Below are 27,729 nucleotides of genomic sequence, written 5' to 3'. Positions count from 1 at the left end.
TTTTTCCCCCCCTCTCCTCCCCCCCACACCAGACCCCCCCACCCGCCCCAGCCCCACCCCAGCCCCGATGATGCAACCAAAGAGTTGAGTTCCAAAGATGCCTTGCTGAACAAATTAAAAATTGTCCGTGAAAGTGCAAATGTAATGACTAAACATTACCGTTTAAAATCCCGCCGCCGATAAGATTCTCGGCGGCAGTAGTCAAGTCTTTTTTTTTTCTTGTTTTTCTTTTTTGTTTTTTTTTTTAAATAATCAAAATCATTTTTCGTTTTTTTTGTTTGAAATTGTCGTTGCATGTTTCTGCTGAAAACAGAAAAAATAAAATAAAATAAATGGAAACAGTCCGAAAAGACGACGGCCCACCCCTCCCGGGCTCTTATGGGATGTTGTCGTCGCCGGGGTCCCGTTCTTCAAGTCCCTTTTTCGAGTCTTTCGCTCTGGGGAAGACAAGAACAAAAAAAAAAGAGGAGAGGGAGACATAAGAGTCCCTTTCTTAAGAATGTCAGCAGTATCAAAACGCCTGTCTTTCGGGGTTGAACGTGTGCGGGGCAAGGTACTTAGCAGCTTCCCCCAAGAACGTTAATATAGGCAGTCCTCGCCTTTTCAGACAAATCGTTGTCCAATCTCTTTTTAAAAACCTCCAGTGTTTTTAGTTCTGGGAGGTTTATTTATTCATTTCTCGGTTTATGAGCATTCGTTTTGTGACCGTTCGAAGTTACGACGGCATTGAAAAAAAGCACGACTTACATCCGTTGGTCCTCACATTTACAATCATCAAAGCATCCCCGTCAAAATTGGGTGCTTGGCCGCTGGCGCGTATTTACGATGGTTGCCGCAGCACCCCGGGGGGTCGTGCGATTGCCATTTTGCGACATTCCCAACTGCAACGTCAGTGGGGGAAGCTGGGTTAACAATCCTGTGATTGACTGAACAACGCCTGTGACTTGCTTAACGGTGGCAAAGAAAGGTCCTTAAACTGGGCACATTATCGCTTAAGAACGGCTTTGCTTAACCATGGAAATTTCTGGTCCCAATTTTGGTCATAAGTCGAGGACTATACAATGATTCCAGGAGGCTTACAACAATCTATAAGGCATAAGTAAAAAATATAATCCTTTTCCCAGGTGCCAGACCAAATATCTTTGCAATTCCACCCAGCATCCTAGCCCGGAAGTATTAGCAAAAAGGGAATTCGTGTTGGTATTTACATTCATTGGAGAGAAAGGGATTACAAGAGAGCAACCAGACAAGACACTGGGAAATATACCAGGTTGTTTGCACAGCATGCTTGCAGTGTGCTCATAGCTGGCTATGTGCTCACAGCACCATCACATTCATTTATTTATTTATATCCCATCTTCATTAATTTATAAATAACACAAGGTGGTGAACATATCAAATACTCCTTCCTCTCTCGCCTCCCCAAATAACAACCCTGTGAGGTGAGATGAGCGGCGAGAAAGTGAGTGGACAAGGTCACCCACCTGGCTTTCATGCCTAAGGAAGAACCCGAACTCAGTCATCTGATGAGTCGTCCAAAATCACCCAGCTGTTTTAATCCCTAAATTGGGACTAGAACTCACAGTCTCCTGGTGTTTGGCCCAAAGTCACCCAGCCAGCTTTCATGCCCCAAGGAAGGACCAAAACTTACAGTCTCCCAGTTTCTAGCCTAGTGCCTTAACCATTAGACTAAACTGACTTTTTCAATATGTATTGCTTACTCTCTTATAATCCATTTCTCTCCAATCTCTCTGCTCTGCAAAAGGGAGATGTGTCAGAAAAACGATAGCGATGTAATGGCAATCATGTGACTGAGGCTGTAAATGCAGGTCGTATTTTTTTCAGCACCGCTGTAACTTCGGGCGGTCACTGAACCGTTGGTAAGCGAGGACTCCCCATATACATAACCGGAGCTTATTGTGTAACAAAAGAAGAACGACGAGGGTTTCTACTTTCTTGCCAAAGGGCAGCAGGCGAGCACCACATCTGGCCCACCGAAGACAGTCCAGTAGGAGAGCAGATTTTCAGAGATTTCCCCAACAAGGATTTCAAATTTCTAGTTCAGCTGTTTTGTGGCTAGTTTGGGCACCGCATGTGAACGAAGCCACTGTACTGTACTTCGTGAACCCAGATTTTAGTGTTAATCCTGCTACTGTCTGGCACTCCCCTTTGGTCCTGAAATAGAGCTCACCCCAAGTCTTTCCTTTCTGTCTGATGCTAACCATCTTACTGCACGAACCAGCCCGGGGAAGCGGGCGAGAGAGGTGTCTCCAAACCTGGCCCCTTTAAGCCTTGTGGACTTCAACTCCCAGAATCCCTCAGCCAGCCACTGAGTCATAAAGTGGCCAAGAGACACCCATACCCACACCCGGGCTCCTTCATGCAATAAGACGGCGAGCGTCAGACCGAAAGGAAACTGAGCTGGGGAAAATTGATACTGGCTGAGGAATTCTGGGAGTTGAAGTCCACGTGTCATAAAGTGGCCATGTTTGGAGAGCCCAGAATGAGCAAAGCTATTAGGGAAAGACATCCAGAAGTGAAGAACCCCCGTTTTTCCCCCTCTCCCCTCCCCGCAAGAAAAGAGAAAACCGAGGAGGTCAGACACATTACTCTCTTGTAATCCATTTCTCTCCAACCTCTCTGCTCTGTAAAGGGAGATGTGTGAGAAAAACGAGAGCCCCTGCGCTGCAATTTGGAGGTGGAACCAGAGCATGGCGTGCTTCCCCATGCAAGACCTGCATTTCCACCATCAAAGCCCCCTATGCAGGGCTGCCCTCGGTGGATGGATTCAATCAGACATGCCAACTCATGCCAAACTTAGATTAACCGGACTCGCCGGCCGGGCCAAGGAAAAGCAAGTCATGCTTGCCCAGTGCCACTGGTGTTCGCCCGGTTGTGAGAACGCATGCAAATCCTCCCAGCGATCCACGTTTGCAAGAGGGCAGAAGCCCGGAGTCTTTCCTGGGATGCTCGTGTGAATATGAACCGAGGTTTAATGATGAGCTGGACCACTTTCTCCTGAGCTGCCACAAACTCAGTTTCAAGAGACCAAACCCCACAGGTTATGTCGACGAGGTGATGCTGAGGGTCACGACTAACCCTGGTTCCATCACCCCACGAAACACACAAGAAGGTCCACACTCGGGAGAGGAAATCTCCACCTTTCCCCCCCCCCCAGAATGAACCAGTGGATGGGTGGTCCAAAAAGATCCTAAGACAAGGATACGCTGAAATCCTCCTGGGTTTCGGAGGAAAAACGTTTCCGCTGGTGCTGAATTGAAGACAAGGTTCCCCAACTTGCACATATACAGACAGGGAGACACCGTCACAAGTAGGAGTGGGATTCAGCCGGTTCGGGGAAACCGGATGCTAATTTTACATCTGGTTCGCCGAACCGGTAGTTGCAAGGAGTGGCTGGCCCCGCCAATCCCACCGCACCCCTCCAAGAGTCTACACACAGCCCGTTTTGGATGCAGGGCCCGTGTGGAGGCTCTGGGAGGGTAAAAAACGAGCCTCCCAGAAGTTCCAGCAGTCTGGAAACAGGCCCGTTTCAGGCCTCCGGAGCCCGGGGGAGGCAGTTTTCACCCTCCCTGGGGCTCTAGGAAAGCCTCCGGAGCCTGGGGAGGCTGAAAATGACCCCCACTGTGGTGCAGGAGGCCAAGGAGGCCACGCCCACCATGGCCACGCCCACCCAGCAACTGGGCAGAGAACCGGTTGCTAAAATCTTTGAATCCCACCCCTGATTTCAATCCCCACCTTCGTCCTATAATTCCTTTTCCAACTATTGCTTTACTTTTAAGATGACTACTACTTCTTTTTAAAATAGACTTTGGAGCCTAAAACATGTCCAACGCTGGACTTCGCCAGGTTTTTTCTTTTTTTAGAAGGAGCAGGGAGAGTTTGAGTGTTCCCGGCGTGTAAATTAGTGCTCCAAAGTCACTGAAAAGTTTTGGGAGTGGGACTCTGACATTTGTCTCGCTGTAAAACCCATCAAATAATACCAAAGAAGAGGATAGATGAAAGCTAGAGCCCTTGGTGCTCTCTGAGCTGCGTTGTTTGCTCACAGACGTTTCATTACCCAACTAGGTAACGTTATCAGTGCTAGAAGGGAGTGGGGTTTGAGGAGTCGAGGGGGAAGGGAAGAGAAAAGGAAGGAAGGAGAAGGGAGGAAGGGAGGAAGGAGGAAGGAAGGAAGGAAGAAGGAAGGAAGGAAGGAAGGAAGGAAGGAAGGAAGGGAGGAAGGAGGAAGGAAGGGAGGAGGAAGGAAGGAAGAAGAAAGGAAGGAAGAAGGAAGGGAGGAAGGAAGGAGGAAGGAAGGGAGGGAGGGAGGGTCCTTGGTGCTCTCTGAAAGCACCAAGAATTCAACAATTTTAGATTAAAGTTGTTTTTCTCAACACCTAATACTCTTTGAGGCAGCTGGCATAAACAATGGACCATTGACTCTATATTTAATTTTGTAAAGTCAAGCTAGAAATAGGGTTCCAGATCCAACCCATCTGGGATTATTTTTAGATTATATTCTCTAGCAACGACGTGGGACAGAGAAGCACGGAGGGAGCAGAGCACGAGATCCCCAAAAGTACTTTAACTGTCACTTTTGCCATCGTAAAGTGATGCCCTTGCAAGATACGATGACAATTCCCTTCTTGGTTTTTGCAAATCCTAAGAAAAAGATCGAAACTTTCACAAAATCTCTTGCTTGGGGAGAGTCCGAGGGTGACCTGGGTTGCTAGTCCCTGGAAGGCCAATTCCTCTGGTCCATTGGTGGGCAAACTCGTGAACATGGCAATGGGGAAGACTGTGGGAAAACGTGGTGGTGAGCTGGTTCTCTCCAACTCCTCTGCTCCATTTTTGGGGAAACCCATGAACATGGCGATGGGGAAGACTGCAGGAAAACATGGTGGTGAGCTGCTTCTCCCCAACTCCTCTGATCCATTAGTGGGCAAACTCGTGAACATAGCAATGGGGAAGACTGCGGGAAAACATGGTGGCGAGATGGTTTTCCAAGCCTTCTCCCAGGCGTTGCAGGAAATGTCAGATGTGACTCGGGAGAGGGGGAGTCTTCATGCACAGCAAGGGCCTTCCTGCCCCATGTGAGAACCTTCCTGATGGACACCAAGCATGGCTTCCCCAGGAGAACTGCTCAGCTGCGCTCCCAGCATTAATAACGGTGGCTGCCAGGAAGTCCACACGGCTTCATCCCCACCTTTGCAAGCCATCCAAAGTCCTTTCCCCATTCTCGAGCTGACCACCTGAACTCAGGAACGGACCTCAAGGTCTGGCCCATTTGGGGCATCAGCTGGCCGGCCAACCCCACTCCCTACCTCTGGATACCAGAAAGAGAGTATGCCAACCCTCCCTCTGGCTCACTCAACGCCCAGTCGCCAGTTCCCAGAAGCACTCGAGAATAATCCTGACCCGTCTGACCACCCAACCGAGCCCCCTCTTGCTTTGTGCCATTTCCCCGCCATGAATATTCTGTATGATTGACATGCTGTACGTTCCGGCTGGGCCCCGGCGGGTTCAAGCCAGCTCAGAGGAAACAGTAAAAACAGATTCCTGCATCCCCTTCCTTTTCCCTCCCTCCCCGTTTCTCCGCATGCCCCATGGATGGATGGACAGATCCACTTCCCCGCTGCCCCGTTTTCCTTTCATGCACCTGGTTTGGACGTCCTGCGGACCGTCGGAAGCAGCAGGGTTAGTAGCTGCGACGGAGTTAGTCTCCTTGGGCTTTGGCAACTCGATGGGATGTGAAAAGTCAGTGCATTCTCATCTCAGCTGCAGCCCCCCATGCAAGCAAGCACAAAGCGAGAGAACCCGAGACATATAAATATATATATCTTGAGATATATATAGATATATATTAAATGGAAGAGAAACAATCCAGCAGGCAGCTAAACTCACCCTTTTGTAACGTCTATGATCCATCAGAGGGCTTCAAATGAGCAAAACAATAGCAAAGAGCTATTAGCATATATTAGCATATCGGCAGCAACAGAGAACTTTAGGAATTAAAAAAAAAAAGATCTGCAAATATTCTGGCTGGCGGGAAGAGAGACATCCAACAAGGACCACCTGAACAAGGGGGGGGAGGGAGGGGGCAATTCCAAGGACCACTTTGCAAACACGGGGATGGAGTCACTGAACATAGAATCCTAGGGCTGGAAGGGGCCGTGGAGATCTTCTCATCTGACCCTTTGATCAAGAAGGAGATCCTTCTAGACAAGTCAATGTCCAGGGTTTTTTTGTATCGTGATGATTGGATATTCCAAATAACCCCTGTTCTTCTCTGAGGCGGCCAGATCACACATACGTATACAAACATTGCTCTAGCTATCCTGTTTCCCCCGAAAATAAGACCCAACCAGAAAATAAGCCCTAGCATGATTTTTCAGGATGCTCGTAATATAAGCCCTACCCCAAAAAAAGCCCCAATTAAAATTGTCAGCCAGTTGGATGCATTTATTACCGTATTTCCCCCAAAATAAGACCTAACCAGAAAATAAGCCTTAGCGTGATTTTTCAGGATTCTTGTAATATAAGCCCTACCCCAAAAATAAGCCCCAATTAAAATTGTCAGCCAGATGGATGCATTTAGTACCGTATTTCCCCCCAAAATAAGACCTAACTAGAAAATAAGCCCTAATGCATCTTTTGGAGCAAAAATTAATATAAGACCCGGTCTTATTTTCGGGGAAACATGGTAACTGTCGTAGGTCAAGTTTACATTTCACTCTTATTTTTTAATTAGAATTATACAACCTAGTGGGAATCGGAGCCTGGGTGCCATGGAAAATATAGAATGGCTAATCAATGTCCTAGAACATAGAGTCCTAGGGCTGGAAGGGACGGTGGAGGTCTTCTCGTACAACCTTCTACTCAAAGGTGGTTTATACCGTCCCAGTGAAATTGTGGTCCTGTCAGGTTTTCAGGCTGTCTTCAAATAAGCCTGAATTATAAGAATAATTCACTTTCTTCCTGAAAACTTCCAGCGATGGAGCACCTACAACTCCAGGGGGCAAGCTATTCCACCGACTAATTGTTCCTACTCTCAGAAATGTTCTCCTTATTTGTCCCAAAAGTGTATTTTTTCTCCCCAAAGGCAACTGAGCTTTCTTGTTTTTTGTTTTCTTTGAAAATGTTCTGTTCTGTTCTGCTCTACTCTAATTTTTACTTCTATGTTTCACTACCATGCAGTGATAGTCTGCCACGACCGTCTGAGGCGGGTGGATGGGAAGGAGAAGGTTTGAGGGGAAATGAAAGTAACTACTGTGTCTCCCTGAGATGCTGCTTCAAGGTCACCCAACTGGGAGAAGAAAGCAGCTGCGCACCAACCTACACTTGAAGTGACCGTTCTGGAAACATCTTGATTGAATCTGAATGGTCATTGGGGAGGGTGGGAGGTGGGGGGTGGTCAGCGATGGGAGGCAGTTAAGGGAGGGAAAAATGAAACTTAGTGCACGATTCTCAGTATGCACAACTGCAGTACACTTCATTTATATATTATAGCAGATGTTTGCCGTAAAGTCTGGTAACTCCACATATACATGCGTGTGCATGTATATGTATCCATGTGCATGAGATAGGTTAGCTTTTCTACCAACTGTATGGGGAGATTGTACAAAAGGCACAAGCATACAGTGTTAGTTGCACAAGCAGCCCCACAAAACAGAATATTTAACAATAGCCGCAGAGACGTAACATGGATATATTTGAGTATATTTGTCGAAGTCCCTTAACCAAAAGCTAAGGCAGCATTTTTCAAACCTGGCCACTTTTAAGACGGGTGGACTTCAACTCCCAGAATTCCCTAGCCAGCCATACCTACGATATAGATGCTGGCTGAGGAATTCTGGGAGTTGAAGTCCACCCGCCTTCAAAGTTGCCAAGGATGACCAACACTGATCGAAGGTCAACGGCCTAAGGTCAAAGGGGAGCAATCTTCTTATGGGCTAGCACCTTGTCACTTTCAAAAATACAGATAGCTACGTGGGGCAATATTTTTATCAGAAACAAAACAAACAAAAAAAGTTGGTAAGGTTGGACACTCAACAAAACACCAAGGACAAAACACGCTCAACTCAACAGCAGTGTATAATGGTGGCCTTCGGTTCAGAAGATAGCATGTTGAACTACAGTCACCATTGAGTTCAGTGGAATTTGCTTTGATTGGTAGGACTGAGCACCCCCTCTGCTGCCTAAAGCAATGAATGAAAGACCATTTATCTGGCAGGTGGTCCCACTGAACTCCTCGAGAACTTCTGGACTCCCAGAATCCAAAGACAGTCAGGCTACTTGAGATGACTTCCCGTCCCTCAATTCCCCACCATTCAGATGGTCCTCGTTGAAGGACCACTTGCTCAGCAACTATTCAAACATACAACAGGGTTGAACATGATTACAACCGAGTCCTAGTTCCAGCTCATGCAGCGTGGTCTCCATGTTGATGTGATTGTGATCCAAGGACATCGCAAATATGACGACGAAGCGAGCCACAATCATAGGATTGCAATTTCTGACGTTTCCTGCCGGCTTCCCCTAAGCAAAGTCAATGGGGAGACCAGCGGGAAATCGGAAGTCACAGACATGTGAGGATAGCAACCGCGATTGTTAGTGTTGTGGTCCACCAGCAGCCTGCGGAGCTGGCAGTGGAGTCGGACAGTGAGGAGGCTGGGGAGGACCATGGGTCAGACCTGGAGTTGGGGAAGGCCCAGATGAGAGCTCTGCACCTGAGGCAAAGATGGGGACAGGGCCATCTGGGAGTGATGCATGGACTCCGGAGCTGGACAGCAGAGAGGCAGAGGAACAGGAGGAGCCTGTTCCTAGTGCATGCATGTACAGAGCTGCCAGAAGGACAAGAGCAGCTAAAGCAAAAGGGACAACTCAGGAGTAAGGCCAGGAGATGATTGGCCCCTCCCATAAGGCTTAAAAGAGCAGCAAAAGCTCTTGGGCTCTTTGTAGGAAAGCAATGTTGCTAAATCTGTTTCCAGTTGGCATCTCTTGTTCATGGGGCTTTGCCAAGAAAGGCCTTTGGCAGGGTGCCAAAGAAGATAAAGGTTTGTGATAAGCCCAAAGGACTTTTTCTGAAGGATTTGTTTTGGAATTAATTTGGACTAAGCTGGGAATGAAGTAATTCTCAGCTGTTATAATAAAATAGTTTTGTTTGGGATTAATTGTGTCTCGTAATGACTAAGTGAGCCTAAGTCACAACAGCTAGAACTGCTACAGCTGTTATTTATGGCATGGTCATGTGATGGCGCACTTTAAAACCGTGTCACTCAGTGACTTCAATTCCAGTCCCAAATAATAACCATAGTAAACTATTTGTAATCTTGATTCTTCATGGGCAGAGTCTGGAGTGTGGTCCGGTTCAACATCTTATGGAACAAGAGTGAGTACCTCGGTTAAATGGTTCCGGGAGGCACAATGAGTACCAAATACGACGAGTACCCAAGAAATTTCCCCCATAAGGAAAATCGCTTCCTGTTCCATTGACTCTATGGTGATTTAACCAACTTATTTCATTCACTAACTGATCACACTGGTAAGACTTCCTGTTCCGTTGACTCTATGGTGATTTAACCAATTTATTTCATTCACTAACTGATCTCACTAGTAGGACTTCCTGTTCCGTTGACTCTATGGTGATTTAACCAACTTATTTCATTCACTAACTGATCTCACTAGTAGGACTTCCTGTTCCGTTGACTCTATGGTGATTTAACCAATTTATTTCATTGACCAACTGATCTCACTAGTAGGACTTCCTGTTCCGTTGACTCTATGGTGATTTAACCAACTTATTTCATTCACTAACTGATCACACTGGTAAGACTTCCTGTTCCGTTGACTCTATGGTGATTTAACCAATTTATTTCATTGACCAACTGATCTCACTAGTAGGACTTCCTGTTCCGTTGACTCTATGGTGATTTAACCAACTTATTTCATTCACTAACTGATCTCACTAGTAGGACTTCCTGTTCCGTTGACTCTATGGTGATTTAACCAATTTATTTCATTGACCAACTGATCTCACTAGTAGGACTTCCTGTTCCGTTGACTCTATGGTGATTTAACCAACTTATTTCATTCACTAACTGATCACACTGGTAAGACTTCCTGTTCCGTTGACTCTATGGTGATTTAACCAATTTATTTCATTGACCAACTGATCTCACTAGTAGGACTTCCTGTTCCGTTGACTCTATGGTGATTTAACCAGCTTATTTCACCAATAGGACTCCCTGTTCCGTTGACTCTCTGGTGATCTAACCAGCTTATTTTACTGACCAATGTATCTCACTGGTAGGGCTTCCTGTTCCATTGACTCTCTGTTGTTCTGCTAAACACGTTTGCATCTTTAAACACTTGCTATCAAACCCACTCACAGGTCAATTTCTATCTACAGACGCAAAACAGGTGGTACGAAGCCCCCTCACCCCCCCAATAAGCTGAGACAATAAGCTGGGGGCCAAATTATGATGCGGGAGGAAGGATTAGGAAGTCTAAGAGAAAAATGGTTGATCTGCAGATGCTTAAGGCACTAATTTTGCTCCTTAAAATGCCTGGGTCTCTTTTGGGAACAGGTTCTGGATAACCCCCCCCAATCTTTGAGGGACCAAGCAAGGTTCGGAAAAGACCCCTGAACTGATGTCCTTCTCTGCCTCTGGCAGATGGAGAAAACTTTACACTCCATTGACTTCCAAGAGCAAGAACTTCAAAGCACCAAAAACTTGCAAACTAAATTTTGCTCGACCTAGTTGGGACATCCCAGAAGACACCCCCCACTCCATCCCCACCAGCGGAAGTAAAATTTTAAAAACGTTTTGTTGTGTCAGAAATGATCTTTTTGGGTCTTCTCGTCCAACCCCCTACTCCAAAGCAGGAGGCTCTACCCTTTTGGACAAATGGCTGTCCAGTTTATTCTTGAAGACCTCCAGCAATGGAGCACCCACAACTTCTGGTGGCAAGCTGTTCCACCGGTTAATTAATCTGGGATTATAGAATCGGAGTGTTGGAAGGGACCTTGGAGGTCTTCTAGTCCAATCCCTTGTTTGAACACCATCCCGGTCCAGTCTCTTCTTTTAAAAAAACCTCCAGTGTTGTGGGCAGCACACACTTGCGATACGAAAGCTCCGTGCACAGATTTAACCATCATGCCACGGGGCAAGATTTTGGCAACTGACACTGATATCTTGAAATTAAGAGATTCCCCTTTCAGATGGACAGGCCGTGGTCCGAGCCGTCTCTCCCTCTGCAACGCAAGGCCGGTGCAGTTCCCACAACTGAGAACCAGTGTCTATGGGCTCCCATCCAGCCGGCACCAGGAGTGAAATGCTACTGGCTCGGGACGGTTCGCCCGAACCGGTAGTAAAAAAAAAAAAATTCCAATAATCAGCAGAACGACACGTGATCGTCGGAACTTTTTCTTTTTTTACTTTTTAAGCATTTTTTTACTACCGGTTCTCCGGAACCGGTAGTTAAAAATGCTTTAAAAAGTTATTTTAAAAAAGTTCCGACACTCGCGCGTCGCTCAGCTGATCGTCGGAACTTTTCTTTTTTTTTTTACTTATTAAGCATTTTTTTTACTACCAGTTCGGGCGAATAGGTAGTAAAAAAAAAAAATGCTTTAAAAAAGTTTTTTTAAAAAAAGTTTCTGACAATCACGGGGCACAGCTGTGATCGTCCGAGCCTTTTTAAAAACTTTTTTAAAGCATTTTTTTATTACCTTTTTGCTCGAACCGGGAGTAAAAAAAATGCTTGAAAAAGGTAAAAAAAAAAACGTTCCCAAGATCACAGCTGCGCCACGCGATCGTCGGAACCTTTTTAAAAAACTTTTTAAAAGCATTTTTTTTTTTTACTACCGGTTCGGACGAACAGGTAGCAAAAAAAAAAAAAAAAAAAAGCTTTAAAAAAGTTTTTTGAAAAGGTTCCGATGATCGCGCGGCGCAGCTGATTTCCTCCTCCCCCCCCCCCACTGTTCTACTTACCTTCCCAAGCCTCCTTTTGGTGCGTAATGTGCATTACGCACGCATGCAAGGCCGGCGAACCAGTTCAGATTTCACCACTGGCTGGCACCCAGTGGTGCTTTGCTAGGAAAGCTCCCCGGGATCCCACCACCACCACCCCAAGGGGGCTCCAGCTGTGCCTCACCTGTGGCGACAACGCTGTAAGAACCTCATGATCTTCCGTGCAGCTTGGTCCTGTTTCTTGGTGAGCAGGCTGCTTCTGTTGGGAGAGAGAAAACGTTTGTTGGGTGACTTAGAACCCAGCACTTTCAGGGTGTGGGTGGGTGTGTTTGTGTGTGCTTGTGTGTCAAGAATTGGAGTTGGTGAGGGGGTCCTTGGTACCCTCTGAGCTGGTTCCTTGCAGGTGTTTCATTACCCGCACTACATAAACAGAGAGAGAAGCCCACTCTCATCCAGCAGTGATGATGTTACCTAGTTGGGTAGTGAATAAGAAGAAGAAAATAACACAGCTCAGGGAGCATCAAGGACCCCAGATCCTTCTCCCCATCTCCTTCTCTCCTTTTCCTCTCTCCTTTTTTTCTTTCTCCTCTCCTTTTCTTTTCCTTCTCCTCTCCTTCCCTCATCCTCTTCTCCTCCTCTCCTTTTCCTTCTCCTCCCCTTTTCCTCTTTCCCTCCTCGCCTTTTCCTTTTTTTTCCTTCTCCTCCCCTTCCCTCTTCCTCTTCTTCTCTCCTCCTCCCCTTCTCTCCCTCCTCTTCTTCTCTCCTCCTCCTCTCCTTTTCCTTCTCCTCCCCTTCTCTCCCTCCTCCTCTCCTTCCTCCCGCCTCCTCCCCTTTTCCTCTCCTTTTCCTTCTCCTCCCCTTTTCCTCTTTCCCTCCTCTCCTTCTCTCCTCCTCGCCTTTTCCTTCTCCTCTCCTTTTCCTCTTTTTCCTTCTCCTCCCCTCCTCTCCTTCTTCTCTCCTCCCCCCCTTTTCCTCTCTCCCTCTTTTCCTTCTCTTCCTTCTTCTCTCCTTCCCTCCTCTTCTCCTTCTCTTCTCCTCCTTCTCTCCTCCTTCGTAAGTTTTCATCCGTGGCTTCTTGCCCTGCCTTCAGCTGCTTCGTAGAATAGGGGGGACCCCTCACTCTTCATGAGGGCAGCCCCTCAAATACTCCGGTCACCTTTCTCTTTCTTAAACCCTCAACCATCCCATCGTCCAGTTTAGCCTCCAAACTTCTCCCTGATCCTCTCCCTTGCTCTTCTCTGCACTCTTTCGAGGGTCTTGCTTCATCCAAAGCTACAGGACTCCCCTCCCTCAAGGAGTTCCCCAGCTGATCTGCTCCCCCCCCGGTCCTTCCTCGCCCCCCCCCCAAAAAAGAGCCCCACCTGAGCTTCTGCTGCACGAGGGCAGCGGTTCGACGGTTTTGCCTCCTCTTGCCGAATTCTTTGTAGCTGCGATAAAATTGCTGGATGAGAACGGCGGCTCTTCGGCTCTGCTGGAATTTCTTCTGCTCGTAGTAACTTCGGAATTTGCTCTGGATCAAGATGGCAGCTTGGATCATCTTTTTATAAAGTGCATACTGCGGGGGGAGAGGACAGGAAGGCGTGGGGGGGGTGGGGATTGGGGAGGAAAGAGAGAGAAAGGAAACTGAAGCCGCTGGCCGACGTTCTCGGCCACACAGAAGACGCCCCCCCTCGCAAGAAACAAACAGGTACAGTGGATCCCCGACTTAATGACCACAATGGAGCCCCAAATTTATGTCGCTAAGCAAGGGTATGAGTTGTTTAGAATAGAATAGAAATAGAGATAGAATAGAGATAGAATAGAATAGAATAGAATAGAATAGAATAGAATAGAATAGAATAGAATAGAATATAGAATAATACAATTTGGAATAGAATAGAGTAGAATAGAAATATTGAATCGAATATAAAATAGAATAGAATAGAATAGAATAGAATAGAATAGAATAGAATTAGAATAGAATAGAATAGAATAGAATAGAATAGAATAGAATAGAATAGAATAGAATAGAATAGAACAGAAAATATAGAATAATACAATTTGGAATAGAATAAAGTAGAATAGAGTAGAGTAGAGTAGAGTAGGAATATAGAATAATACAATTTGGAATAGAATAAAGTAGAATAGAGTAGAGTAGAGTAGAGTAGGAATATAGAATAATACAATTTAGAATAGAGTAGAGTAGAGTAGAATAGAATTAGAATAGAGATAGAATAGAATAGAATAGAATAGAAATATTGAATCGAAAATAGAATAGAATAGAATAGAATAGAATAGAATAGAATAGAATAGATAATATGGAAGGGGAGAGGAGAGGAGAGGAGAGGAGAGGAGAGGAGAGGAGAGGAGAGAAGAGAAGAGAAGAGAAGAGAAGAGAAGAGAAGAGAAGAGAAGAGAAGAGAAGAGAAGAGAAGAGAAGAGAAGAGAATCTGGAAGGGATCTTGGAGGTCTTCTAGTCCAGCCCGCTGCTCAAGCAGGAGACTGCATGCCATTTCAGACAATTGACTGTCTAATAGTCTCTTCTTAAAAACCTCCAGGGATGGCGCGCCCACAACTTCTGGTGGCCAGCTGTTCCAGTGGTTGATTGACCTCACTGTTAGGAAGTTTCTCCTTAATCCCAGGTTACTTCTCTCCTTGATTAGTTTCCAGCCATTAGTTCTTGTCCTGCCTTCAGGTCCTTTGGAAAATAATTTGACCCCCCCACACACACTCCTCTTCTTTGTAGCAGCCCCTCAAATACTGAAATACTGCTCTCTTGACACCCTCTGATTCTCTAACACTAACCGAACCCAAATCCTGCAAGTGCTCTTCGTATGTTTCAGTCTCCAGGCCTTTGATCATCCCAGTTGCTCTTCTCTGAACTTTTTCCAAAGTCTCAACCTCTTTTTTGTAACGTGGGGACCAAAACTGGATGTAGTAATTAATACTCCAGGTGTGGCTTCATAAAGCGGCACTAACACGTCACGTGATTTTGATTCTATGCCTCTGTTTATGCAACCAAGGATCGTGCTAGCTTTTTCGGCTGCTGCTGATTGATGGATCGAGGAGAAAGGTAGGATCAAAAAGCCCATCCTCCCCTACGCTAAACGACCGGCTTCCTCCATCACAATGATGGAGAGACAAAACGCCTTTCGTTTCGACCCCGGTGACGACGGATCGGATTCCCCCAACGGAACGCCGTCGATTCACCACGACGATGTCCGTTGTGTTTGCGCAACATGCATTTCTCCTTTCTCGAACGTCAGCTCAACTGCCGAATGAGTCGAACCAGGATCTAGCCAAGATCTCCTGATCCAAGATCTTTAGGCAACATGCTCATTCTTCCGGTAGAATTAAATCGACAATTTTAATTTTTCCAACCATGGCAACTTTTAAGACCTGTGGATTTCAACGCTCAGAATTCTACAGGCAGTGTGGGAATTTTGTTTGGCTGTGTCTGTCTCTCTCTCTCTCTGTGTGTGTGTGTCTTTGTGTGTGTCCCTGAATAGTTCCCTCCCCCCCCCTTATAGGACGTAGCAAAGCAGCGGTACTGAGAGCCTCCACAGCCAGCTCCATTCCAGGGGCATCCTAGCCAAAACCAACGTTTCTCACTTGCTAAGACTGTGCAAAGCTCACAAGCTGGGTGTGTATTTATGCCGGTCATTACCTTCAAGGCTATCCAAGTAAGCTTGGGAGGGAGAAACAGAAAATACAAGATTAACGTTAAGAAGTCGGCCCCGTCCGTCATCGGCGGTGCTAAGCGAGTCTCAAAAGAGCTTCTCGGAAAAGCGGAGAGAAGCTGGAGGCTGTGGGATTGAGATGGGGAGGCGGTTTCTCCAGAAGAGGCTTCAGCGGAGTCGTGCAAATGGGTGTGGGGCGGTTCCAAGAAGACCCCCCCATCTATTTGAACGACTCGGGTGACCCCCCCCCCCGAGGACACAGAAGTGGCCTTCTCTAAAAAGAAAAAAAAAGGCAAACGACCAGCTTTGTCTGCAAGGAGCATCAATCCTTCCCTTCCCCGCCGTTCGATCAGAGCTGAAGAAGCTTCTCGAGCGAGAAGCGAAACCTCTTCGAAGAAAAAGTCCATTTGCCTCTTGGGGGGGGGGAAGGAACCGTCTCAAATGAGTTGGGTGGCCCAATGGATGAAGAGAGGGAAGTCCTTTCCAGAGAAACGTTCCCCCCACTCCCCCAGGGGGAATCCGTGGCCCAAATGGTTTGGGTTCGAGGATCTGGAGATGCCAAACGTACTACGGGTCTCTTAAGCCATGTCAACGGGGTTCCTTCTCACCTGCTTGTATTTCCGGTAACAACGTTGAATGACGGCTGCGGCCACTTCCTGTTGCTCCCGGAGTGGACGTCCCTGAGAGAAAAAAAAAAATAGCAGCGAAATCACTTTCTTGAAGAGCAGGAGAGGATGGCCGGAGGCTAGTTCCTCAATGAAGGGGGAAGCCACCAGAGGGACGATTCATGGAGGGAGGAAGAATTAAGAGTAGGGTAGGGTAGGGTAGGATAGAAAATAGAATAGAATAGGATTTAAGACCAACAGAACAGAATAGAATACAGAACAGAATGGAATATAGAACAGAACAGAAGAGAAGAGAACAGAATACAGAACAGAATAAGAATATAGAATAGAACATAATATAGAACAGAACAAAATAGAATAGAACAGAATAGAATACAGAACAGAACAGAACAGAGAATAGAATATAGAACAGAACAGAATACAGAACAGAAGAGAACAGAACAGAATAGAATACAGAACAGAATGGAATATAGAACAGAACAGAACAGAATACAGAACAGAACAGAATAAAATACAGAATAGAACAGAGAATAGAATATAGAACAGAACAGAATACAGAACAGAATAGAATATAGAACAGAATAGAACAGAATACGGAACAGAACAGAAGAGAACAGAACAGAAATACAGAACAGAATAGAACAGAATACAGAACAGAACAAGAATGTAGAACAGAATAGAATACAGAACAGAACAGAACAGAATACAATATAGAATATAGAATAGAACAGAAGAGAAGAGAAGAGAACAGAATACAGAACAGAACAGAATAGAATAGCAATAGCCTTTAGACTTATATACTGCTTCACAGTGCTTTTACAGCCCTCTCTAAGCTGTTTACAGAGTCAGCCTATTGTCCCCAATAATCTGGGTCCTCGTTTTACCCACCTCGGAAGGACGGAAGGCCGAGTCAGCCTTGAGCCAGTCAGGATCGAACTGCTGGCAGTCGGCAGAATTAGCCTGCCGTCCTGCATTCTAATCCCTATTGCTCTTCACTTTCTATCCTGTACTTTTGCCAAGGAACCGGCCAACCTCCCAAGGCTCCTCCCAAGTAGGAACCTCCGCCCCGCCCCCCGCCCCGCCCCTCGTGGCTTCTGGCCCCTCCCCCTCTCCCCACCAGGTCCCCCCACCTTGTATTTCCTGAAGACGGTCTGGACCAGCTTGGCGGCTTCGTAGAGCTCCCGTTGCTCGTGGTCGGAGAGAGTCAGCTGTGCAAACTCGTTTTCCACCTTGTCACCGGCGGAGGCGCTTAGGAACTCGGACCAGTCTGTCGCCGAAGGGAGGCTGGGCTTCTCAAAAGCCATCGCATTGACTGGCGAGCCGGAGGGGCTGCGGCTGGTGTGGGGCGAGGGGGTCAGGCACCCGCCGTACAGGCTCCTGCAACAGAGGGGCGGACAAGGGCGTCAGGATTTCCCCCTGGCCTGAGAAAAACGGGGCGGGGGAGGGAGGGAGTGGGGTGGGGTGGGGATCTTCAGGAGACGTCAGGCTAGCACTGATGACGTTCCCTAGTTGGGTCGTGAGACGTCTGCAAGAAAACCAGCAAGCTCAGGGAGCACCAAGGAGCCCCACAATCCTCCTCACGGCAACCCCCTCGTCCTCCTCGCCCTCTCCCTCCTCCTCCTCCTCCTCCTTTTTTTCCCCAACCCCTCCTCTTCCTCCACTTTTCCTCCTTCTCTGCCTCCTGCTCCTTCGTTGTCCTCCTCTCCTCTCCCCACCCCTCCTTTCTCCTTCTAGTCCTCCTCCTCTTCCTCCCCGCTTCCTCCCTGTCCCTCTCCTCCTTCCCCTCCTTTCTCGGCCCCTCCCCTCCTCCTTTCTCTCCCCTCCCCTCCCCTCTTTTCTCCCCCTCCCCCTCCTTCCTCCTCTTTCTCCTCCTCTCCCTCTCCCTCCCCCTTCCCTCCTTTCCTCCTCCTCCTCCATCTTTCTCCTCCTGCCTCCCTCCTCCTTTCTCCTTCTCCTGCCTCCCTCCTCCTTTCTCCTCCTCCACCCCCCTTTCTCCTCCTCTCCCTCTCCCTCCCCCTTCCCTCCTTTCCTCCTCCTCCTCCATCTTTCTCCTCCTCTCCCTTTCTCCTTCTCTTCCCCCCTTTCTCCTCCTCTTCTCTATCCTTCTCCTCCTCCTCCTCCCTCCCTCCTCCTTTCTCCTCCTCCACCCCCCTTCCTCCTCCTCTTCCCTCTCCTCCCCCTCTCCCTCCTTCTCCTCCCCACGAACCTTATCTGAGCAGCGCTGGGCAAGCGGTCCACATCGGCCAGGTAACTGGCCAGCCAGCTCATGGAGGTGCTAATGGCAGCGCTGTCCGTCCTCTCCGCCGGGGACGCCTCTTCGGCCGGCACGAAGTTCTCCTGCTTGATCCTCTCCGGGGTGGCTTCGATGATGTGCTCGGCCAGAGTCATCATGGTGACCTGCGGGAGGCAAGGAGATCCTACTCAGCCCTCGCACAAGCCGCTCTCCTGTCCCCGCTTAGAATCTGGAGGGAAACTCAGAGGTCATCCAGAATTCCAAGTGTGGCCTTACCAAGGCCTTATAAAGCGGTATTAACACTTCACGTGGTCTTGATTCTATCTGTTTATGCAGCCTAGAACTGTATTGGCCTTTTTGGCAGCTGCTGCACACGGCTGGCTCCTATTTAAATGGTTGTCCACTAGGACTCCACTAAGATCCCTCTCACAGTTACTACTATTGAGCAAGGTAACCACCTAATGTCAATCTGCAAAGCATCCCTGGCCTGCTCTCGAGTTGCCCTAGGACGGGAGTTGGGGGGAGGGATGGGAAACTGGCGAAACGGCATGGTAGCCAAAGACAGATGCACATTCCATGCTTATCTCTCTCAAGGCTGTATCCCGGGGTTACCTACAGCAGCCGGAGGGGAGTGATCTCTATAACCAGCAAAATTGCTCTGTTGGCCATCGATGACACCTCCTGGGGGGAGGGGGGGAGGGAAACAGGGTCATAGTTGGAGAGTAAATTACGTAGGGTCAGAGCTGGCTTCACTTGGGATCGTGGGGACACGAATAACTGGATTTCTTTTGAAGCTTGGCTCGAGGCTCATGATTTAATTAGGGCATCCGTTGGAACCCGTGTTGTTGGGATGACAACACTGGAAAGGGAGGATGCCCAGAGATGCAACACAATTGCTCTCCTTGGTGTGAGCGGACCGAAAAACCCACGTCTCCACCTCCCCAAACTCTTACCTTAATTAACTCTTAATTAACTCTTAACTCTTAATTAGGGCATCCATCGGACAATGTACCTGTGCATTTTGTTTTCCTTGCCTAAATGTAGAACCTTGCTTTCCCCCCGCACTGAATTTCATTTTGTTAGATAGCGCCTAGCGTTCAAGTTTATCCAGATCCTTCTGTATCTTAAGCCTATCTTCCGGAGCGGTATTAACACACTTCACGTGATCTTGATTCTATCCCTCTGTTTATGAGTTTATGAGCCGGTTATCTGCTTACCTGCAAATCATCCATGTGATGCAAGCAGTTTTCACCTTCGGCGCTATCCCGGAAGGAAAGCAATTCCACTTCGGATACCTCCCTTTCCGCCATCATCACGACATTCATCTGTTCCCGCGGATGCAACCGTTGGGCTCCGGATTCTTTTCCCAACGACGCCAACCCTTTAGGGCTTCCGGTCACCTGCACGGCCGATACGCCCAGGTAGGTCTCCTTTGGCCTCCATTTGGAGCTGCGGTAGCCAGCCAAATCGGGGACCAGATCCCGGGTGTAATCCGTGCCCCCGTGCCTGGGGTTGATTGTCTCGAGAAGAGAGGGCTTGGCGCCGGAGATCGGCTTCCGGCCGCTGGGTTGCTCCAGGCTCAAGGCAGTGGACAGGAGCTTCTCCTGCCTCGTGGAGAAATACTCGGGGTTCATTTTGTGTTTTTTGGGCGCCGGATAATCCTTCTGGCTCTCGCTGCTGTAATAGCTGGAGGGTTCGGACCGAGGTCGTCGCAATTCTGCAAGCAAAGAGAGGACAAATCAGGGAAAAAAACCGAGTCTGGGGGGAAATCGCACGCTGCCGTATCTCTGCGGGGCGAGCCAAGGACGGTGGTCATTCCCTGAGGACGGGTCAGGGGGTTTCATCGCTCGGGCTCCTTCGACGGGGAACTGAGTTGGCTGCAACTCGTAAAGTCCACAAAGTCACCAGGAAACGAACAAATGCACACACACACACACAAAAAGATGTTGAGACTCTTAGAAAGAGTGCAGAGAAGAGCAACAGAGAGGATTAGGCGACTGGAGGCTAAAACATACGAAGAACGAGGGGTTTTTTTTTTTGGTAGACATCCCATTACCAAACTAGGTAACACTATCAGTGCTAGAGTGGATGTCTGAGCAGGTGGACAGAAGAAGGCCTTGGCTAACCTACCCGTGTTCGCATTGGAAATCACCGTGATTTCCTTTTGCTGGTCCTGAGAGGCGAGGAGTTTGCTGGCCCACTGGGACGTCCAGTTGTCGCCGCTGGGCTCTTCCTGCGGAGGGCAGGGGACGCGGGGGGACGGCCGGAGCTGCGCCTGCTCTTCCCGCTGCAGCTGCTCAAGGCACTCGGCCAGCTTCACGTGGCCGCGGGAGCGGGCGATGGTCAGCGGCAGCCTGCCGAGCGAGTCGGGGATGGAGATGGCCCGCCGGTCCCACTTGTAAAGGACCACGGCGGCGTCCGTGTGGCCCAGAGCGCAGGCCCACATCTGGAAGAGAAAAGCTTTCGAGGTCATTGGGGAAGACAGAGGAGATTTCCTGCCGCACTAGCCTATGTCGTCTCAATGGAAGTTCAGCGGAACAAGTGGGATTATGTTACCACAACACTAGGGTAGTTCTGTTCAAACTTACGTCCTGTTCAAAGTTATGATGGACCCCCCCCCAAAATAGATATTTATGACCCAGATTTAAAATTCGGACAGACGCCTCAAATTACTGCAATTTATAAGACCGGGCCAAACATATAGGTGCCACAACTTACGACGGTCATTAGTTACGACAGAAATTCCGGGTTCCATCACGGTTGTAAGTTGAGGAGGACCGATATAGGGGTAATCCTCACCTTACGACCAGAATTGAGCCCCAGATTTCTGTGGCTCGGCAAGACGGTTCTTAAATGAGTCTCGCCCCGTTTTACAACCTTTCTCGCCACGGCTGCTAAGTGAATCACTGCAGTTCTGAATGACCGCGGGAATCCTGCAACTGTTTTAAGTGTGAAAAACGGTCCTAGGTCACTGCCGTTGTAACCCCTGAATGGTCACTAAGCAAATGATTGTAAGTCAAGGACCGCCTGTAGGGCCCTCCCCCTCCTAGCAAGCGATCCCCCTTCCCCGTTTCCCAACCCCAAGCATCTCCCGGCCCACGCGAGGACATCGCTCCGTACCAGTGGCGTGCAGGAGAAGTGATCGACATTCAGCGGGTCGACTTCCAGCTCCAGATCGATGCTGTCGGCATGTTTGGTGCTGAGGAACCAAGGAGAAGGTAGAAGGTGACAAGATCCTTGGAAAAGCTCCAGGAAAAAGGCGATCTGGTTTCTTTTGGCGCCTGGAGGCTGTGGTGCTCTCTTTCTCTCTCTCTCTTTCTCTCTCTCCCTCTCTCCCTCCTTTCTCTCCAGTTCTTCTTTTCTCTCTCGCTCTCTTTCCTTGCTCCATCTCCCTATTCTTCCCCTCTCTCTTCCCCCCCCTCTCTCTATTCTCTCTCCCTTTCTCCATCTCCCTCTCTCTCTTCCTCTCTCTTTTCTTTCTTTCTCCCTTTCTCCTTCCCTCCCCTTCTCTCTCTCTCTTCTCCCTTTCTCCCTCTCCCTCCCTTCGCTCTCTCCCTTTCTCCATCCCCCTCTCTTCCTCTCTCTCACCCCTCCTTCTCTCCCTCTCTCTTCTCCCTCCCTTTCTCCTTTCTCTCCCTTTCTCCATCCCCCCTCTCTTCCTCTCTCGCCCCTCTTTCTCTCTTTCTCCCTCTTTTTCTCCCTCTCTCTCCCTTTCTTTCTCTTCCTCTCTTCTCTCTCCCTTTCTCCCTCTCCCTCTCTCCTTTTCTTCCTTTCCTTCTCTCCCCCCCTCCCCCACCTAACGGGAAAGCAGGAAGATGTTCACGATCTTGCTCTGAAATCAGGATGGGCATTGGTGAAGGAAAGGTCCGAAGACCCTCTCCCCTAGAAACTTAGTCTCTGTGGGGGATTATTATTTGCAGACAGTTTCCAATAAAAAGATAAAAAGAATCCCAGCGAACCATCGCTTAAATATGAGCCCTCAGTGGCCAGAAAGGCCCATGGTTGCATTAACCGAAGGATAAACAAATGGAATGGGCAAAATGGCACAGGAGCCAAAGACAGATACATATTCTATGCTTATCTCTCTCAAGGCTGTATCCGAGGGTTACCTACAGCAGCCGAGGGGAGTGATTTCTATAACCCATGAAATTGCTCTGTTGGTGAATGTGATTGATGACACCCCCTGGGGGGGAGCGTAACTGGAGCGTAAATTATGTAGGGTCAGAGCTGGTTTCACTTGGGAACATGTGGACATGAAGCTCCTCATAAATAACTGGGTTTCTTTTGAAGCTTGGCTCGAGGCTCATGATTTAATTAGGGCATCCGTCGGAACCCGTGTTGTTGGGATGACAACACTGGAAAGGGAGGATGCCCAGAGACGCAACACAATTGCTCTCCTTGCTGTGAGCGGACCAAAAAATCCACGTCTCCACCTCCTCAAACTCTTACCGCCATTTGAGCAGCGTCTGGATGAGGGTAGCGTAGCCCTGGGCGGCCGCGAGGTGCAAAAGGGTCATTCCCCGGAACGTCTTGGAGTGGATCAGGTGTTTGGATTTGGCCCAGCAAGCTCGGCTCATCATCTTCTCGCACACCACCACAACGCGGCTCTCGAAGCAGGTTCCCAAGGTGGCGGCCTCCGAGATGCACTGCAAGGGAGAGACTGAGGTGAAGAAGGCAAGCCGGAGGGGGCACGCCCGTGTGAAAAGCGTGAGTAGGCGGGGAAGGGTCCAGAAAGAAGGATAAGTGTGTTATGGTGATGGTGGTGACATCTGGAGAAGATCGCCCCCTTGCATGTGGACTTTCTGCTGGCATGTTTTCCTGTTAGAAATTCTTTTTATGTATAGCACCACAGAGCAAACAAAGGGTACAATCACCATGTGCTTTACTGCTTAACTGCTTAATTGTAATATAAAACAGGAAACTAAAAGAAGATACATAGATCCAAATTTGTAAACACTGCCATCTACTGGTTGAATACTACTGTAGTTATTACATAAAAATTCATTCCAACAATGAATTTCAACACTTCCCCCTCTTGGTCTCCTTTCAGAGTGGGAAAATTTTAAAAACATGTCAAAAAATGGGTGTGTTGTTCTGTTATGTTCTTTTTGCTTTATTATTTATTAAATTTGTTTACTGTTGCAAGGCGACACGGGGCCTCAAAATGAAACCGTCAATACCGTATATATGGCATACAAATGTATAAAAAATGTTTACGCCATAAGCCGCCCAGGCTCCATCTTTGAAACAAGATGGACGGCGAACAAATTGAATCAATTGAAAAAATAAAATCGCAATGGGAATACAAATTCTCCTCCTCGTTCCTCCTCTTCCTCCTTCTGTGGATTTATATCCACGAACCGATGACTGCAAGGAATATACAGTGAATCCTTCCATCCTCCACCATTCAGTCAGAACTGAAGAAGCTTCCGGGATGAGAAGCGAAACGTCTTCAAGCCATAACAACAACAACAAAAAAGTTTGATTGCCTTTTGTTAAAAAAAGGCAATCAAATTCAGCAGAGCTGAATATCACCTCTGGTGTTTTCCTTCCCTGTTGCTTCCGTGTTTCAAATTAAAAATAAATTCTATTTAATCAGGACGGGGAGAATTTTATCTTTTGCCGAACGTTTCGTTCCGTGGCAGCGGGTGCTCATGACGCGCTAAAGGTCCGTTCACACAACCATGCTAAGCTTGTTAATTTTCTTTTTTTAATATAATCCTGGTTTGTTTCAAATATCCAACTTTTTCACACAGCAGCAAGAGATTTTTAAAAAATCGGCGCTTCCGTTTAGGTTACTAAGGCCCCCGTTTAATCGCTGTCATTGTTTTAAAAAAAATTTCAGCTGTCAGGAAATGAGGCTGTCGCTTAATTCCAATCCCTGCTTGAGATTTTATCCTAGCTGGAGATAAAACCGTTCTTGGCACAGAATCCGGTTATTGGAAGGGCTGCGCGGCTGCCCAGTTATTTCTGCCCAGCGGATAAAATCTGGCAAGGTGGACATTGTCCGGAGCCCATCGTCATCTGTTGGGGCCCAGGAGATATGCCATCTCTGATGCTGGGTCAGCCCTACTGGGAAGAAGGGCGAAGAAAACCAGTTCCATCAACACTGAAAGGGCAAGTCACTAGTTTATAAAAGGAGAGCAAACCCCACTCCTTTCTAGCACTGATGATATAACCTAGTTAGGTAATGAAACGTCTGCCCCCCCAAAAAAACAAAAAACAACCAAGCTCAGAGAGTATCAAATCCTCCTCCTCCTCTTCTTTCCTTCTTCCTCCTTTCCTCCCTTCATTCCATCTTCCTTTTCCCTTCTCTTCCTCCTCCTCCAACCCCTCTCCTCTCTTCAAGGGCTGGAAAAGAGAGAGACGGCTGCGGTGCAAAACATCGGCCCTTACCTGTGCTTGGCTCCCTCCGTTGGCGCTGCTGTTGCCCCCACTTGGCTTGTGCTGCTGGATTGTGGTTATCTCCGCCATCCTTCTCTCCATCTGTTCAAGTCGTTCCAGGATCGACATCCTGAACTGGTTATCTGCAACGCCCCCCCAGAGAGGAAAGGGATGGTCAGGGAAGAGAGGCATTGGGGGGGGGGCGGTGGGGAGGGGGCAAGCCCCACACTTTGTGCCACCTTGCTTAGGACAGAGAGTCGGGTCATATGTACCCATTGCCAAAAGGAACAAGCAGTCCTCGATCTATGACCACATTAGTATATGGAGTATATGGAGACGGCACCTATGGCACATGTGCTGGAAGTGGCACGCAGAACCAGCTCTCCGGGCATGCCAGCCATCACCCATTGCTCTTCCGGTTTCCAGTGCACACATGTGCGCCGGCCAGCTGGTCTTCGCACACGGGGGAGCACTGGAAACCGGAAAAGCAGCTCCCTGGTGCACGTGTGTGAACCGGGAAGATGAGCTTCTGGTTTCCGGCAGGTGCATGCACGCCAGCCACACATGCGCACCACAAACCAGAAGGCCAGGTGACTGACGCACACGCCAGAAACTGGAAGCTCAGCTTTCCGGCGCGCACATGCGCTCCGGGGAACTGCTCTTCTGGTTTCCGGCACGCCTGTGTGTTCGCGCCAGGGAGCTGCTCTTCCCATTTTTGGTGCTCCCGCATGTGCGCGCGCTCCAGTTTTGGCACTTGGTGCCGAAAAGTTTTGCCAACACTAGTATAGATAGTTACAAATTTAGTAATTGCAGTACCACTCTCTAGCCCAGATTTCTTCATCTGGTCCATAAGGATGAGTGTAATTTTTTTATTTTTTTTTAAAAAAAGATAAATTACATCTTCAGCGTTCCCTGGATCTACGAATCTGGTAAGATCGGTCTGATATTATAGGTGTTCCTGGCATTCATAGCAACTTTTAAACACCGTAGCATTCTTTTCTTAATATTTACTGTCGTGCTTGCTTCACAATCTCCTTCTAATGTTTCAGCCTATGTGGGTAATCCTTGACTTACTTAGTGACCGTTCGAAATTACAACGGCACTGAAAAAACTGGTTTTTCACACTTACGACCATTGCAGCTTTCCCACGGTCACGCCATCAAAATTCAGAGGCTTGGCAACCGACTTGTATATATGACGGTCGCAGCGTCCCGGGGGTCACACAATCCCCTTTTGCGACCTTCCGACAAACCGAGTCAACGGGGAAGCCGGATGCACTTAACGACCCCATATTCACTTAATGGCGGCAGCGATTCGCTTCACGACCGCGGCAAAAAGGCCGTAAAATGGGGACAAAACTCAGTGAACCGCTGTTGCCTTGCTTTGCAACGGAACTTCTGCACTCCACCGTGGCCGTAAGCCGAGGACCATTCTGTACTAATAACTCAACCGGTACTTTGTCTCTACCAGGATGTCTCTCCTTTTCACTGCCCAGTCTTAATGTCTCCCTTTACAGACGCTTTAATGTATATCATTTATTTGTTCATTTATCTGATTGTTTATTAAATTTGTATGTCCCCCCTCCCCCCACCCCCGACTTCCCTCTACTCTGGGCAGCTACAAACTGTACATTGTGTAAATCAGAGGGTTCCCAAACAGTTTTGAAAACTCCAAGTCAGGTTACAAATGTTCTGGTTTTAAGTGGGTGGGTGGGTGGGGTAGGTGTGAGTGAGTGAGTGAGTGAGAGAGAGAGAGAGAGAGAGAGAGAGAGAGAGAGAGAGACCCTCCCCTAAAATAACATCTACGGGGAGCTCCGAGTTTTGAACATTTCCCTCGCCTTCTTGGAAAGCCTCCAGCGCCTCCTCCTTCTGTTTGGGGAGGGGGCGGGTCGTGCGCCTAGCAAGCCCACCCACCCACCACCCCAAATGCAGCGGGAGGGGTGGGGGTGGGAAAGAGAGGGCTGTTGGAAGAGCTCCCCCACCCTCCCCGGTTGCTCTCTTCCGCAGGCGGCTTCGGATATTCCCACGGTCGGGATATTCCCACGGTCGGGAGGTCCCAGAATTCCACCTAAAAAGGGGAAGGGGATCCCTCGCCCTCAAGATACGGGGGAGGGGGGAAAGGAGCAATAGGGACGACCTGTTTCCCACCCCCCATCCCCAAACTTCTCTGCTGGACCCCCTCCCCTCCCCGTCGCCCCAACCCTACCCAGCGGCCCAGGGAGGGTCCCCAAATCCGGACTGCCCGAGGGGGGCCACGACCCCCCAGCCCACTCCCACGGCTGTGTGTGTGTGTGTGTGTGCGGGGGGCTTACCGTGGGGCCGGGCTGAGCAGAGGCGAGGCGGCCATGCCCTTCTCTTCGCCCCACCGAGGGGGTCTCCGTCCCTGGACCCCCCCCCGCCCTCCACGCCCGCTTCCCCCGCAGGCAGCCCGCGCGGGCGAGCCAAGCAGCGCAAGCTCTCCGGCAGCCGCAGCCCGAGCCGAGCCGAGCCGGCAGCCCCGCCTGGGCGCGCCACGGCCAATCCGCGGCGGGGAAAGTGACATCAGCCGGCTCCGGAGTAGGGGGAGCGCCCGGCCGGGACCCGCCATCGCGCCCGGCCGGCCTCCGCGGGAGCCCCGCAAGCAGCCCCGCCGAGGCGCCGCAGCGCTCCCGCCTGCCCGCAATGCAGCCCCGACGGGCTCCTCCTCCGCAGGGAACCGGCCGGGGATGGAGAGGAGCCGAGGCAGAAGCGCTGCGCCCTCCCTCCCTCTTCTTTGTCCTCCTCTCCTTCTCTTCCTCCTTCTTCCCTTCCGGCTCCTCCTCTCCCTCTCCTTCTCCTTTTTCTCCTCTCCTTCCCTTCCTTTTTCTTCTTCCTCCT

The 27,729-nt window shown here is 48.9% G+C and overlaps 1 protein-coding gene across 5 annotated transcripts in view; it reads right to left on the bottom strand.

The window, feature by feature from the left end:
• Positions 1–261: 261 nt before the first annotated feature.
• CAMTA1 (calmodulin binding transcription activator 1) overlaps positions 262–27,729 on the bottom strand; it is a 348,998-nt gene continuing 321,530 nt past the window's right edge. The window contains exons 11-23 of one of the 5 annotated variants that reach the window (XM_087879233.1): positions 24,887–25,017; positions 22,940–23,136; positions 21,611–21,689; positions 20,621–20,936; positions 19,708–20,207; positions 18,464–18,654; positions 17,388–17,634; positions 16,240–16,311; positions 15,619–15,639; positions 13,334–13,527; positions 12,157–12,231; positions 5,905–5,935; positions 262–437 (exon numbers count right to left, since the gene is read on the bottom strand). In XM_087879233.1, the coding sequence (XP_087735359.1) occupies positions 411–437; positions 5,905–5,935; positions 12,157–12,231; positions 13,334–13,527; positions 15,619–15,639; positions 16,240–16,311; positions 17,388–17,634; positions 18,464–18,654; positions 19,708–20,207; positions 20,621–20,936; positions 21,611–21,689; positions 22,940–23,136; positions 24,887–25,017 (2,081 nt within the window). In that variant the 3' untranslated portion in view covers positions 262–410. Of the gene's footprint in view, positions 438–5,904; positions 5,936–12,156; positions 12,232–13,333; positions 13,528–15,618; positions 15,640–16,239; positions 16,312–17,387; positions 17,635–18,463; positions 18,655–19,707; positions 20,208–20,620; positions 20,937–21,610; positions 21,690–22,939; positions 23,137–24,886; positions 25,018–27,185; positions 27,674–27,729 lie in introns of those variants that run through there. The other 4 variants (XM_087879232.1, XM_087879235.1, XM_087879236.1 and 1 more) reach the window with 4 other exon arrangements.

Source organism: Pantherophis guttatus, chromosome 15 (assembly GCF_059756535.1).
Source record: "Pantherophis guttatus breed Tessera chromosome 15, ASM5975653v1, whole genome shotgun sequence".
Lineage (NCBI taxonomy): Eukaryota > Metazoa > Chordata > Lepidosauria > Squamata > Colubridae > Pantherophis > Pantherophis guttatus.
The sequence above is the reverse complement of the archived record's forward strand: the minus strand, read 5'-3'. Positions and strand labels throughout refer to the sequence as shown.